General features: G+C 41.8%; 1 protein-coding gene across 1 annotated transcript in view; it reads right to left on the bottom strand.

Annotated features, from left to right (window-relative positions):
- Positions 1-885: 885 nt before the first annotated feature.
- Positions 886-16,271, bottom strand: part of LOC121871557 — a 34,085-nt gene continuing 18,699 nt past the window's right edge. Inside the window, exon 3 of the mRNA XM_042374001.1 lies at positions 886-1,077. Within this exon, the coding sequence (XP_042229935.1) occupies positions 886-1,077 (192 nt within the window). The remainder of the gene's footprint in view (positions 1,078-16,271) is intronic.

The raw sequence follows: 16,271 nt of genomic DNA, 5'->3' as shown, positions 1-16,271 counted from the left end.
AAGGTGAAGGGCCAAATTCAAAAAGCTGAGAAATACGCGTTTAAAGTTTTTTGAAGTTCAAACAACCATAATTTTTTTTTTAAGCTTGACGGTTCATTTTTTTTATCGTGCAGCTCAATCCCTCTCCTAGCAAACTGTGAAAACTGGAAGTTAGTACTGTGAATAATCATTATTTTATCGCAAGTTGAATGAGAATAACTACCCGCGATGTACAGTTGTTTGAGCTTCAAACAACAATAATTGCATTTTTCTGCAAAAAATTTGTATTAGTGTAGGCTAATACAGGCATCCCCCGCGTTACGGAATGGTTGCGTCCCTGGAAAATTGACCGTATCGCGAAATTCTGTAACGCGAAACCTATTTTCCCATTGACTTCCACTATAAAACTGGAGATGCGTTCCATAGGAATTTTTTTTTTTGGCCCCAAAAAAGTAATTCAAGCACTTTTATGAATGAAAATAAACATCTACAAACAGGTTCAAAGTTCAAAGTGTTATTGTCATTATGATAATCACTTTCATCATGCTGTGAGTCACTTTCATTGTCAACAGGTAAGTCATCATATTCTCTAAAAAGATCTCCCAATGGTTCATAACGTCATGTATGGTATTTTTCTGCAATCATGCACGTGACCTGTACCAATGCCAGTAGCACTTGTATTGCCATAATCAACACTAAATTCACCACCAAAATCACTATCACCAAGCATTACTGGGGTGTCCATGTGAGCACTGGCATCAAACACATGCTCAGGAATAATGGGCTCCTGAACCCACACCAGAAGGCCTGCCATCACTCGAGTCTTGCTCTAATATCTAGCAGATATTGCACAGCACTTCTTACACCTGCCAAAAAGTTATATAAAAAAAGCAGTAGAATGTACACTTAACCTCCTGATGCTAAAATACGTGCCAAAACTAAGGAGGAGGCAGCATCTGGGCGTGCAGATTGGCTGAGGAGTTGTGACGTAGCAAGGGGAAATCCATTGTGATTGGCTGCTTTGGAGGGTATGGTCCGAGGGAGGCGCGCTGTCATTGGATCACGCTCCTCTCGCTTTGGATGGGATGTTGCCATTTTCTGGAACTCAGTGCACAGTCAGATACATAGCTCCAGGCCTGAGGCAAAATCACACCTTATTTTTGAAGGACTTTCAACCATATTTCTTTTCTAGCTAGAGGGTTACATCTAATGCCAACATGTAGAGGAAGGGTAAAAATAGTGATATCCATAAAAAAATGCATTTTGGCCGGGGTGTCGCTTCACCCTCTATTGACGCTGAGCGCCTAAAATGTGCTGCTTTAACTGACTGGTAGAACAACTCTCAGCCTCAGAACAAAGCTGATACCTTCTGCAAGAAGAAAGCGGAGGCCCTGCGGGCACTTCGCAATCTAAAGAAATATTGGTTTAAAAATAAAGCATGTGAAGCACAAAAATTTTGCAGATCAGCAGAATATGCACGAATTTTTCAATTCCATTAAAACATTTTATCAACCAACCACTTGTGGCGCAGCCCCCCTCCACTCATCCGACTGTAACCCTATGATTGAAGACAATGAAGGCATGCTTCAGCGCTGGAAAGAGCACTATCATTCAAAGCTCAACTGAAACACCTAATTTCCTGACTACCCAGCAGGTCTCTCAGCATACAGAACTGACCCACCTCAGCTATCCTCCATCCCTGGATGAGGTAGCTACTGCCATCAAACAGATGAAAAATAAGAAAGCCTCAGGGCCTGATGGAATCCCAGCCGAGGTGTATAAAGCAGGAGGACCTCTGCTTACCAACCGTCTCCACTCTCCCCTGGAGAATATACGGGAAAAGGAGGAAATGGCTCAAGCTCTAAAAGATGCCTCCATTGTTAATATTTATAAGAACAAGGGAGACCGGTCATACTGTGGGATCTCGCTGTTCTCCGTAGCTGGCAAGATTATCGGTAGTCCTCCTAAACAGACTTCTTCCTGAGGCAGAAAACTTCCTCCCAGAATCTCAATGTGGCTTTAGACCATCACGTGGCATCACTGACATGATCTTTGCTGCCCGCCAGATACAGGAGAAATGCAGAGAACAGTATCATGACCTGTACATGGCTTTCATCGATCTAACCAAGGCCTTTGACTCGGTCAACAGGGAAGCCCTCTGGTGGACCATTAGCCGTTTTGGCTGCTCACCAAAATTCATCACTGTTGTGAGGCAACTCCACAATGGCATGAACAGCAAAGTCCTGCACAATGGCACCCAGTCTGAGTACTTCCCCATCCAAGCAGGGGTTAAACAAGGGTGTGTACTGGCACCAACTCTCTTTTCCATTTTCTGGCTTCCTTGCTTACTCATGCCAGCGACAATTTAGCCGGAGGGGTTGACATCAAATACTGGATAAAGGGATCTCTTCAACATAAGATGCCTCCAGGCAGGAAGAAAGGTGTTTGCAGCTTCCATTACTGAGCTTCAGCATGTAGACGACCTCACCCTTGTTGCTCACACTGAACACGACCTACGGGAGATCCTGAACACCTATGCAGATGCGTAGGCACACTTTGGCCTTGAGGTGAATGTATGTAAGACTCAGATTCTCTTTCAGCCTGCCCCTGGTTCAGCCATACTTTCCACCATCCATCCAGCTTAACGATACTACCCTCTCTCATGCTACCCGCTTTCGGTATCTCGGCTCCCACCTGTCCACCACCACAGACATCGATGAAGAAATTCAGCATCGGATCAGATGTGCATCTCAAGCCTTTGGCAGACTCCGAAACCATGTCTTCAGCTGTAGGGAGCTGAAATTATCTGCAAAGTTTCATGTATATCGAGCAGTGGTCCTCCCCACCCTGCTATATGGCAGTGAAACATGGGTCACATACAGGAGGCACCTCAAGGCACCAGAAAACTTTCACCAACATACTGTAGTCTATGTTCCATCCTCCGAGTTCGCTGGGAGGACAAGAGAACAAATGCCAGTATTCTTGCTGACACCAACTGTAGAAGCATCGAAGCTACCATTATCCATGAACATTTATGCTGGACTGGCCATGTTACACGCATGGACATAAGTAGACTGCCAAAGCAGCTACTTTATAGTCACCTAACAAATAGTAAACATAATGCTGGCGAGCAACTGAAAATGTATAAGGATAGTCTTAAGCAGGGTTGTTATGATTTAAATCAAATGATTTAAATCGATTTAAATCAGAGTAAAAAAATCATGATTTAAATCAAAATGATTTTTTTACTAATAACTGTTTTCTCATCACCTCATCCAAGCACCTCACTTTCAAAAGCTTCATCATTATCATCTCTAGTTAAAGATATATCAGATGCTCCTTCTCCCTCACCATTTAAGAGAGATAAGAGGGGTAGTTCTATGGAACAAAGAAGCATAACTGGTTTTGTGATAAAAACTACTAAGTCTGAAAAAGTCACTTTGGATCAGCAAGTTGCTAATTATATATATGCAACAAATTCACCCTTCCGAACAGTGGAGCACGAAGAGTTTATCAAGATGATTAAAATGCTAAGACCAGCATATGTTCCACCTAATAGACATCAAATTGGAGGGTCTCTTTTGGATCAAGCCTACAATTCAGTGATTAAGAATTATTCAGAAGAACTCAGTGGGAAAACAGTTTGCATGGCCATGGATGGATGGAGTAATGTCCATAATGAGCCTATAGTATGTATAACTTTAACAGCGGACAACCGTATTTATCTTGTTGACTCTATAGATACAGAATCAAGACACACAGCTGAATATCTGTTGAAATTAGCTGAATGTGCTACAAAAAAGTGTGAAGACAAATTTGGATGCGCAGTAAGAAGCTGTGTAAAAGATAATGCTGCTAATGTGGCAAAAATGAGAAGTAAATTCGGACAAGATAAATCCATTTTAACATATGGTTGCTCTGCACACCTGTTAAATTTGCTTTCACAAGACCTGCAAATCAAGAACATTAAGGAGTACATTACTGAATTCATTAAGCACTTCAGAAATCATCACATCCCAGGATCTTTGTATAGAAGAGCAGGAGGAACAATGCTAGTAATGCCATCAGACACACGATGGAACACAGTGACAGATTCTATTGAATCTTATTTAAAGAACTGGGAGACCCTTGTCAAAGTGTGCAAAGAAAATAGTGAAGACATTGAAAGGAAAGTTAATGATAAGGCATTAAAAAGAACTGCAGAAGACTATTTAGAGAGACTTAAGCCTATTGCTGTGGCATTGGACTGTGTCCAGAGAGAACATACCCTATTAAGTGATACTGTAGAAATCTGGGTAAAACTGAAAACTGATATTAAGGAGTATTTAACAGATAAGAAGGATATGGATAATTTTGAAAAAAGAATCAAAGTAGCATTGACACCTGCCCATTTTCTAGCTAATGTGATAGATCCAAGGTATCAGGGCAGACATCTGACTCCTGAGCAGCGAGACATTGCAGAACAGTATGTGTGCGAGTCTCTTCCACATTGCCTTTCAACATTAATCTCCTTCCATGGAAGAAGTGCACCATTTAAAGAGGTCTATTTTGGTAAAGATGTTGTAAAATCTCTCTCACCCCTTGCTTGGTGGCAGTATTTTGCCAATGATATGACAGAAAATGTAATGGATGTTCCTAGGCAATTATTTACAGCTGTTGCATCATCAGGAGGGGTTAAGAGAATTTTTTCCACATAAGGATTTGTACACTCAAAGGTAAGAAATCGCCTAGGAAAGGAAAAGGCATCTAAGCTTGTCACAGTACATAAGCATTTCAATGTTCAACTAAGCTAATTTAAATGTTTTGAACAATTTTTGTTGTTTACAGAATGAGAATATTGTGTTGACTTGAAGTTATTACTGGTAATTCTTAATACCCTACACTATAATCCTACAAATGTAAGAACATAAACTTGTTACCAGTACAGTATTACCACGCTTTACGTGGTTTCACTTTCCGCGTTTTCTCATTTACGCGGTGTCTCGCCAGAACCAAACTTTCACTTTCCGCGGCTCATCTACCCATATACGCGCAGAGTGTCCGGCTCGACGCTATTTTTAGATTCGCCCCACCCGCCTGCTCCTGCCTCCGCCTGGCCAAGCCGCGCGGTAAGGTTGCGCAGTGCATGTCTCTGTTGCGTTATCACTGACGTCATATGACGTATTGGACTGTGATTGGCCATGCATCCCTACCTCCCTCCACTGCTAGCTGTAATTGGTTTAAAGTAATATGACGTGTCCACCCAGGGGAGGGAGGGAGGAAAGACGACGCTTGACCTAGCCGCGGCAGTTTCATCCCTCCAGGCCACACAATGTATACGTGCATCCATTGTTCTGTGAAATGGCTTCCACCGGACCACCACCGCCACCAGAGAGAAACCTTTCCTTACCTGGACCCAGCCGCCCTAAGCCAAAGAAGATACGACGTTCCCTAAGCTACGAAGTGAAATACCAGATAATTCAAGATATGGAGAAAGGAACACGTCAAGCTGATCTCGCACGCAAGCATGGAGTCAACGAATCTACGATTCGTACTATTAAGAAGGATGCAGCCAATATCAAAGAGCACATGAGAATCACAAAGTCTGCAGGTGCTTCAATGATCAAGTATTGCCAGAACAAGGTGCTGCTAAAGGTGGAAAATTTGCTGGTGAGTTACTTGATTCGTCAGGCGCGACGCAACATGGCGGTGGACACGCGAGCCGTTCAAGAGTACGCACGTGAACTGTACGCAGCAGTGTCACGTAAGATGGGAATTGCAGAGCCCAAACCCTTCAATGCTTCCTCTGGTTGGCTGCATAGGTTTAAGAAGAGGAACAATATCACCAACATCAACATTGGTGGTGAAGAAGTGAGTGCTGACCGTGTGGCGGCAAGAGATTTTCCTCCGTTCTTACGTGAGGTTATGGAGGAAGGGCAGTACACTGACGACCAGGTATTCAACATGGACGAATCCGGCCTATTTTGGAAAAAGCTGCCTACCAAGACCTTTGTTGTCCAGTCTGCCAGCAAGGTTCGGGGTCGGAAGTTGCAGAAGGAGCACATCACCGTCCTCTTTACCACCAATGCCTCCGGTACCTGTAAGCCAAAGTTATCGGTGATTCACACAGCCCGCAAGCCGCACGCCTACAAGAACGTGGACATGAGCAAGATTAATGTCCACTGGCTGACCGCACGCAAGGCGTGGATGTTCTCTGCTCTGTCACTCTCCTGGTTTGATGACTGTTTCGTTCCCGACGTGAAGAAATTCGGCGAGCAAAAAAATGTGCCATTCAAGATTTTGTTGCTCCTTGACAACGCACCAGGACACTCGCCCCTACTTATGGATCGTCACCCCAACGTAAAAGTGGTCTTCCTTCCTCCCAACACTACGTCATTAATCCAGCCCATGGACCAGTTGTTGATCTGCAATGTTAAAGCTGCATACTCGGCAAAGAAATTCAAGCTCCTGAACGACTGTACCAACACCAAGGATGAGTTGCGTAAGCTGGGTGACACCGACAGCGAGAGTAAAAGCAACGAGGACAAGGAACAAGAGGTGGTGACTCAAGAAGTTCTCGTCAAACAGTTTTGGAAGAAATTAAACGTCAAACAAGCTGTAGACTTCTTGGTGGAGGCATGGGATCAGCTGTGTATAGCTACGATTCGTCACACATGGAGGCATGTGTTGCATGGCATACCAGGTGAGAGGCGGAGTCAACCTGTGACTGGTGAGGTTCAGTCTGTGACAGTGGCATTGGACCTTGCAAGAGAAGCTGCGCACAGTATTACAGCTGAAGGCTTCTCCGAGACCACCAACGAAGACATGCTGGAGGTGATCAGAGATCCTGAAATGACTGCCGACGAGATGTTGGAAGATGATAATGTCAGTGAAGAGGAAGGTGGTGCGTCAATCCCAGAAGAACACAAATTAACGCATAGTAATATTAAGGGTGCCATTGAGTGTGCAGAAAAATTACAGCTCTTCCTTTCCAATGACCATGACGATGACCGCTATGAAGTCTTCCATACCCGGCTGGTGCAGGCTATGGAGCCGTACATCAAGGTGTACCAAGACAACATCAACACTAGCTGTCAAAAAAGCATTACCGAGTTCTTCGCCCGCAACCCACCACAGCCAGCCAGTGATAGTGACATTGAAGGTGAAGGTGACTTTGAGGGATTTGTCAGGGAGGCCCTGACAACTATGACTGATAGTGATGGTGATTCACCTGAGGGCCAGTAATCTGCCCTCTGCCTCGGAACCAGCCTCCATCCCCGTACGCCGACCCATCTCTTCTACTTACGTAAGTGTTCAACCTAACTTTTAGTTTACCTAACCTAACCTTTATTTTTCCTAACTTAACCTTTACTTTTCCTAACCTCTTCTATATTACTTGTGTGTGCACACCATCATAAAGTTAAGATAAAATTTTTACTACAACATAGTTGTGTGTCGTCAAAAAGTGGAGTTTGGGGGTCGGGCCAGTCTCTATTGGAATTAATCCCATATATTCTGTTGTTCACTTTACGCGGATTTCACTTTCCGCGGTACCCTGTGGGTTCAATCGACCGCGTAAATCGGGGTACTACTGTATTATTTTTTTTACAAAATGAGAATATTATTCTGTTGACTTGAAGAAGTTAAGTTATAAATTTTTGAAACACTGTAATCCTATAAGAGCATTTATGTTAAATTTCATTATTACGTTTGGATTTGTGCACTCAAATGTAAGATATGTTACCAGTTTTCTTTTATTTTACAAAAAGAATATTATTGTGTTAAATTCCATTGGTACATCTACTGCATAAATATCTAATGCCAATTTTCTGTTTATTATCCTGAATAAGCTTTGGTTGAAAAATACTGTTTTTATGGTTTAAAAATACTATTTAGATGCAATTAGTAAAAAAAAAATAGATTTAAATAAAAAAATACAATTTAAATCAAATACAGTCGGCCCTTCACATACGCGGGTTTAGCATTCACGGATTCGCAAATACGCGGATTGCCCCGCCGGAGGAATATTCTGTACATTGAAGTAATTGAAGTACATTCAAATCGCGCGCCATTCAACTCGCGCGCGGCACCTCACACGGGACACCGCCCGCTCCCGCAATCTCACACACACACACACACACACACACACACACACACACACACACACACACGCATAGCTCTCCCTCACTCAGTCAGTCTCGCTGTAACCACGCTTGTGTTGACATCAGCATTGTAGTTGCAAAAATATTTCATTTCCGTGAATGTATTATATCAAGCACAGTATGAATAGAATATCACTAATATAAGAGTATTTTAACCGAAAACTACTAAAAAAACGAGTAACATATCTTGAACATCGTAAGGCTAGGTAAAGTCTTTTGTTTTCATGTAGTTTATCCTAATTTACACTGAAATGCATTACGTTTCAGCAAAACTACTATTTATTTCTGAGAATATGGAAATGTAATATTTTGCTGAAATGATGTACGTATTACAGTGGAAAGTGACGAAAGCAATGACTCGCTTTCTTTCGTTCAAAAGATGTTACCGTAATCGCTTTTCGAATGGTTTTCAGTTAAAAAACTGTTGTATTACAATAATATTCTATCCTAATTCACTTGTGATGCAACAGTTTATTTAACTGAAAACCATTCGAAAAGCGATTACGGTAACATCTTTTGAATGAAAGAAAGTGAAGCTCATTGTTTTCGTCACTTTCCACTGTAATACGTACGTCATTTCAGCAAAAATATTACATTTCCGTGAATGTATTATATCAAGCACAGTATGAATAGAATATCACTAATATAAGAGTATTTTGACCGAAAACTACTAAAAAAACGAGTAACATCTCTTGAACATTGGAAGGTTAGGTAAAGTCTTTTGTTTTCGTCACGTATTTTATCCTATTTTACATTGAAATACATCACGTTTCAGCAAAACTACTATTTATTTCTGAGAATATATTCATTCAGGCACAGTTTAGGTAAAATATACATGTGCTGTAACATTTTTTTAATTGAAAACGATTCAAAAAACACGTACCCTCTAGCCCTGTTCAAGGAGAAGACTGGGAGGAGCTGTTTGGTGCTTAAGACGATGACAAGGAAAATGATTTTGATGGATTTTAATGAAAATATTCAGAAAGACCCTGGCACTGTCAAGGAAAGTGGCTGCTGAAGGCTTCCGGGACATGGCAGAGGACGAGATTAGGGAGCTAATTGAAGAGCACGACACTGAGCTCACCGAGGAGGATCTACAGGAGTTAGTAGACTCAGGCAAGGAAGAGGAAGCGAAAGGGAAAGAGGATGAGGAAGAGCACCAAGAAATAACGTTGGAGAAGTTGGGGGAGATGACCAGGAATATTGAGGCACTGAAAAACCTGGCCTATAGTATGGACCCCTCCATGGTGCGTGCCCTGAAATTCATGCGAGGGATGGATGACGTTTTCGCTCCATACAAAAACATCATGGAAGAAATGAAAGAAAGAGACGACAACTCCCCATCACCATGTTCTTTGATCACCAAAGGAGAGATTTAACACCATCAATCACTGGCGGCAGTGAGGAAGCAGCTGAATCCACAGTCGCCCCCACTTCACCACCTGTTATGGAATTGAGTGACGATGAGCAAGATGACCCCCGCCCTGTCGCCGAGGAGAGGTACGGTACAGTAAAGTGAAATTCTTATCTCTTTTTTTTAATAGCTTTTCTTGCCATGTTTATTGTTTATAAAAATGCACAGCACAGTACAGTTCAGTACAAGTACTGTACATAGGAAGTGGAGGTGCAGTTATTCACAAAACATTTGTGTTTGTTGTCGGCAGTAGTGACGGTGCGGAGGGAGTGAGTTGGGAGGAGTGGTGAGGTGAAATTGGACGCCGGAGCAGGGACGAGTGGAGATGCCAGCCAGTACATTACGGGTGTATTAATTGTTTTTATAGCTATTTTTGCATTTTAATATTAAATACTGTACAATACGTTTCAACAAAACTACCATTTATTTCTGAGAACATAGAAATGAAATATTTTTGCTGAAATGATGTACGTATTACAGTGGAAAGTGGGATAAAATTGTGACGCAAGCAATGACTCTCTCTCTTTCTTTCGTTCAAAAGATGTTGCCGTAATCGCTTTTCGAATGGTTTTCAGTTGTGGGATTATAAGGCTAATGATAGGTGTTACGCCGTCTCTTAATTTACTTAAATATCCAGGTTCTAGGCGTAACCGAACAAAAAGTGAAGTAAATTAAAAGAGAATAAAAATAAATAAAGTAAACCTTTAAGAATTTAATTAATTAAATATTAACACAATAAAGAGCCTCGTAGGCTGTCACAACAAAGTGATTCACCATCGAAACTTTTAAGACACAAATGATACTAAACATCGAAACATCAAAAGAATAAAAATAAAGCATTGGATTACGTTAACACTGCATAAACATATAAAAACTATCACTGAAATTAACTAATGTGAAACAACACTGAATTACTTGAATACAACTAAGCAAATACTGATGGACACAAACAGAGACATAAATAGGTACTCACATAGATATACCACATTGGTGGCGACAGAAACAACACAAATAAATTAAGTATAAGTAACAAGTGACACTCAAAGGATGTGGACTGTATGACAAGAGGACTGAACTAACTCAAGTCAGTTGGTGGGTCCTATATATAAGGTCGGCTCCCGCCACGCGACCCGCCGGTGGGTCGTTTAACGATGCAGATGGTCGTTAGAGAACAAAGAATGCTGGTTACAATACAAAATAAAGAAACAAGATGGGCTTGAACAAATAATGACAGTTAAAACCTTAACAACACAGGGTAAGGTGACTAGAATATATAATATAAATTTAACACATCATTACAGGAATAATATGAAACATGGGAGCATGTTATATATAAAAAAAAATAGAAAAAATACGACACGGTCGAAACATAGGATAGAATATTATTGTAATACAGTACGCGTACGACAGTTTTTTAACTGAAAACCATTCGAAAAACGATTACGGTAAAATCTTTTGAATAAAGAAAGAAAGCGAAAGTCATTGTTTTCATAATTTTATCCCACTTTCTCTAACATCTACTAAACTTAATACATTAATGCTCTCTTCACTACTACCTAACAATGAACTATTCCCAACTCTGTTAGGGCTTCCTTGAAAACTTTTCCTACAAAATATGAAACATCGTCCGTTTGAACATGGTACGGCAAACCGAAGCGACTAAACAGGTCAAACAAACATTTAACAAGGGCCTCAGCAGTAATTTTCCTAAGAGGTACAGCATACAAGTACCTAGTGGAGGTATTAAGGACTGTAAATAAATATTCAAACCCACTAGAAGTTTTAGGCAGAGGGCCTACAATATCACACTGTACTGTTGTAAAGAGCTCAGGTACGTGAGGTACTCTTACAAGTGGAAAAGGTGGAATAGCCCGATTGGCTTTGCCTACCTTTTGACAAAAATGACAATACTTACAATATTTAGTGACATCTCTCCTTATACCTGGCCAATTGAACTTTCTGGCCAGCCTGTTGAACGTCTTTCGGACACCTTGATGTCCAGAAAAGCGACCGTCATGGGCCAGAGCTAGAACATGTTGTCTGTAAGTGTGTGGGAGGACTATTTGAGTGAGAGACGCCCAGTCCGCGTCTTCCTCTGACAAAGTCGGTGGGAGCCATCGGCAGCACAAAACACAGTCTTGACTTAAATATCTCGTGGTAGGGCCTGAATCATTGGCAGGATCGGACACCAGGTCAAACAAGAGCCGTAAAGAAACTTCTTGCTCTTGCGCAGCTATTAAAGCAACTCTCCCGGTCACAGCATTAACTGCGGAAGAAATGTCTTGGGAAGCAATTGGGTTAGCAAAACGTCCTTCTAAGGACAGTGAATTATCTACATCAGGAGTTACATTATGATCATTAGTCATTAACAAAAAACGAGTCACAGCACACAAGGGAAAACACCGGGCATATCTTCAAGCTGTTGCAGCAAATCGTTACCGAGTATGAGGTCCACTCTTTAGCAACAAGGAGACTTGACACGTACTAACACAGGCAGCTCGTGCTCACCGGCTACGTTTAGCTATACCTGAAAAACCAAAGGAGCTGCACCTTTACCCCAAAGGGCGCCCAAAACGACGTTTTGTCAGTCTTCCTCACCGCAACAACACCCTCTTTGATGAGAGTTTGGTGACAACCCGAGTCTCTCAAAATAGTGACTGGTGTTTCGACACCGTCAACTTCTACCGTGCCTTGTGACAAAAAGGGACGAAAGGTACCAACGTCTGGGTCCTTCCCAAAACTCTCCTGGAAAAGATCAAAGTCTCGTGAGGCGAGAACCGAAACTGCAACCTCTCGTGCTTCACCTTATTTGGCTGCGGCCTTGTCCAACAAAAATACGCCTTATGACCCGGCTTTCCACAGAAACTACAATTAAATTAGAAAATTAGGACGCCCCATTAGGTGGCGAACGAGTCCATCTCCTCTTGTCATGTACAAAATTATTACGCACAAAATTACCATTGTTAGTCCTACCATGCCTCAAAACAAATCCATCAGCATGCTTAGAAAAAAAAATCACAAGTGTCAAAATGTCGTTAGTGAATCCTGGCAAGGTCGCCAAAACTGTTACACCGTCTCTTAATTTACTTAAATATCCAGGTTCTAGGCGTAACCAAACAAAAAAGTGAAGTAAATTAAAAGAGAATAAAAATAAATAAAGTAAACCTTTAAGAATTTAATTAATTAAATATTAACACAATAAAGAGCCTCGTAGGCTGTCACAACAAATTGATTCACCATCGAAACTTTTAAGACACAAGTGATACAAAACATCGAAACATCAAAAGAATAAAAATAAAGCATTGGATTACGTTAACACTGCATAAACATATAAAAACTATCACTGAAATTAACTAACGTGAAACAACACTGAATTACTTGAATACAACTAAGCAAATACTGATGGACACAGAGACATAAATAGGTACTCACATAGATATACCACATTGGTGGCGACAGGAACAACACAAATAAATTAAGTATAAGTAACAAGTGACACTCAAAGGATGTGACTGTATGACAAGAGGACTGAACTGACTCAAGTCAGTTGGTGGGTCCTATATATAAGGTCGGCTCCCGCCACGCGACCCGCCGGTGGGTCGTTTAACGATGCAGATGGTCGTTAGAGAACAAAGAATGCTGGTTACAATACAAAATAAAGAAACAAGATGGGCTTGAACAAATAATGACAGTTAAAACCTTAACAACACAGGGTAAGGTGACTAGAATATATAATATAAATTTAACACATCATTACAGGAATAATATGAAACATGGGAGCATGTTATATATAAAAAAAAATAGAAAAAATACGACACGGTCGTAACATAGGATAGAATATTATTGTAATACAGTACGCGTACGACAGTTTTTTAACTGAAAACCATTCGAAAAACGATTACGGTAAAATCTTTTGAATAAAGAAAGAAAGCGAAAGTCATTGTTTTCATAATTTTATCCCACTTTCCACTGTACAGTAATATGTACGTCATTTCAGCCAAAATATTACATTTCCATATTTATTTCTGAGAATATATTCATTCAGTCACAGTTAAGGCAAAATATACTTGTGATGTAATATTTTAATGAAATTACGGTATCGTAGTTTTCTTTTGTATCAAATTTAATTAACAAAGATTGATGTTTCAAATGTAATGAACAAAAATTTATGTACAGTATCTATAAATAAACTTTAACAAATGAATACTTTGTTTTACATCGTCCTGTGTATACCATACCATGGATTTGGCTACTTTGGGCTAGCTATGATGACGCAAGAGACTGCCCTGGCGACTGTACCGACACTCACAGCTGGTGGTGCGTTGGTGCGTCGTTTCCATTGTTTACTGGTAGTTACTGGTAAATATTTTTCAACCTAACGAAACTATTACCCTTTTAGAGGTCGACCCCCAATTTTTTGCAAAATAATTTGGTCTTAAAAACTCGAACTACACACAGGTATATACGGTAAATAAGGACATGGGGGGCCAGGGGTTTTTTAGGGGGGGGGGGGCAGCAAAAGTACACGGATTTTTAACATTCACGGGTATCTCTGTTACCTAACCCCCGCGTATGTTAAGGGCCGACTGTAAATCGATTTTTTTTTATTTAAAAAAAAATCATGATAGACTCTTAAGACAACCTGAAAAGTGCCAAATAGATCCCCTTACCTAGGAGAAGATTACTCCACACCGTAACGCTGGCAGGATCACCACATAAGATGGTGTCAATATTTTCAAGGTAGCTCGACTGCATAATGAGGCAGACAAACACCAATGTCGTAAAGACGCTGTCACCGCCACTCCCGCACTAGATGTAGCCTTTTACATGTGCAACATCTGTAAACGACCCTGCCGGTCCTGTATCATCCTCTTTCGTCACCTCAGAACTCACCAACCTCGGTGACATCCTTAATAACTTACATCATTGTATCACAGCTGGATGATCGTCATACTCGATTCTGAGAGACAGCAAAGTAGTAGAAGTAGTAGTAGTAGTTCCAGGGTGCCTATATCCCTCCAAATGCTGTCCTATTCGAGAAAATAACAGGAGGAATGGTGTGGAAAAAGGCACTGAAGACTCAGGGAGGTGCCGGCCCTTCAGGTCTGGATGCAGACGGTTGGAGAGTCATCCTCAGCACTAACAAGTTTGGTGGTGCAGTAAGTGATCTCTGCAATGCCATCGCCGCCCTTGCAAGAAAGCTAGCAACCTCATGCTGCCATCACCTTCATGCTCTGACAGCCTGCCACCTCATTCCCCTGGATAAGAATCCAGGAGGTAGGCCTATAGGCGTGGGGGAAGTGCTGAGACGGATCAATGGAAAATGCATAATGGAGGTGGTAAATGATGATGTCAGGGCAGCTGCAGGGAACATACTAGTATGTGCTGGCTACCAGGCTGGAGGGGAAGCTGCCATTCACACCATGAAAAAGATATTTGAGCAGCATGATTGTGAGGCAGTACTCCTGGTTGACGCTTTCAACGCATACAACATAATCAACCGCATAGCTACACTGCACAACATCAAGATCAAATGTCCAAGCTTTGCAATATATGTTGAAAACACCTACAGGAACCCATCAGACCTCTGTATAATAAGCTTCAAGACTCTAAGAGGAGATACCATCATACAGTCAACTGAGGGAACAATGTAAGGGGGCAGTGGAGGTGTTTCATGGAAGTGAAGTCAAAATAACAAAGGACGGCCAACGACACCTAGGTGCGGTAATCGGCACGAAGGACTTCAAGACCGAGTACGTAACGGGAAAGGTAAATGAGTGGGTCAAGGAAATCCAAGCTCTGTCGGATATTGCTAAATCAGAGCAACATGTGGCTTTTGCGGCATTCACCCAGGGAGTCAAGCATCGCTGGAATTATCTGATGCACACTATCCCTGATATTGGTCCCCTCCTCCACCCTCTGGAAGAAGCTGTCAGTGTCAATTTCATTCCCAAATTAGTGAAACACCTTCACTTAACCCTAGCAGAAACGTCAATCCTTGCATTACCACCGAGACTGGGACGAATGGGATTGACTAATCGAGAGGAGCTTGCTGCCACCGAAGATCAGAACTCAGTCAAGCTCACGGCAGCCCTCAACGACCACATAATAGCTCAGAACGCAACAGTTGAGGTGGATACCAGCAAATTAAACAAGATTTGACGGTCCATTACGACAGAACTACAGCACACCCAAAGTGATAAACTGCAGCAACTGATGCTGCAAGTGCCAGAGAATTTGAAAAAAAAATGTAGCTATAGCGCAGCAGGTGGGCGCCTCGAACCGGTTAACTACGTTACCGATAAGGGCAAATGGTTTCAGTCTCAATAAACAAGAATTTACACATGCCAATACTCTAAGGTACGGTTGGCCAGTAGAAGGTTTGCCATCCCAATGTGTGTGTGGCTCTTCTCATGACATCGACCACACCAGGGGGTGCAAGAAAGGGGAGCTTCGTATCCATGAGGCATGACGAAGTAAGGGATCTCACAGCAAATTTGTTGAAGAAAATCTGTAATGATGTCAGGATAGAACCGGCCCTCCTCCCACTGGACGGTGAGAATTTCTGACACAGGACTCCAAACACATCCAATGAAGCCCGTGTGGACGCCAGTGCTCGAGGATTCTGGACACGGGGACAACGAGCCTTTTTCAACATAAGGATTTTTTATCCCATGGCTGCATGTCACCGTAACCTAGCTCTCGATGCTGCACACTGGAGGAACGAGAATGACAAG

This window comes from Homarus americanus, unplaced genomic scaffold, assembly GCF_018991925.1.
Source record: "Homarus americanus isolate GMGI-L3 unplaced genomic scaffold, GMGI_Hamer_2.0 scaffold45698, whole genome shotgun sequence".
Classification (NCBI taxonomy): Eukaryota; Metazoa; Arthropoda; class Malacostraca; order Decapoda; family Nephropidae; genus Homarus; species Homarus americanus.
The sequence above is the reverse complement of the archived record's forward strand: the minus strand, read 5'-3'. Positions and strand labels throughout refer to the sequence as shown.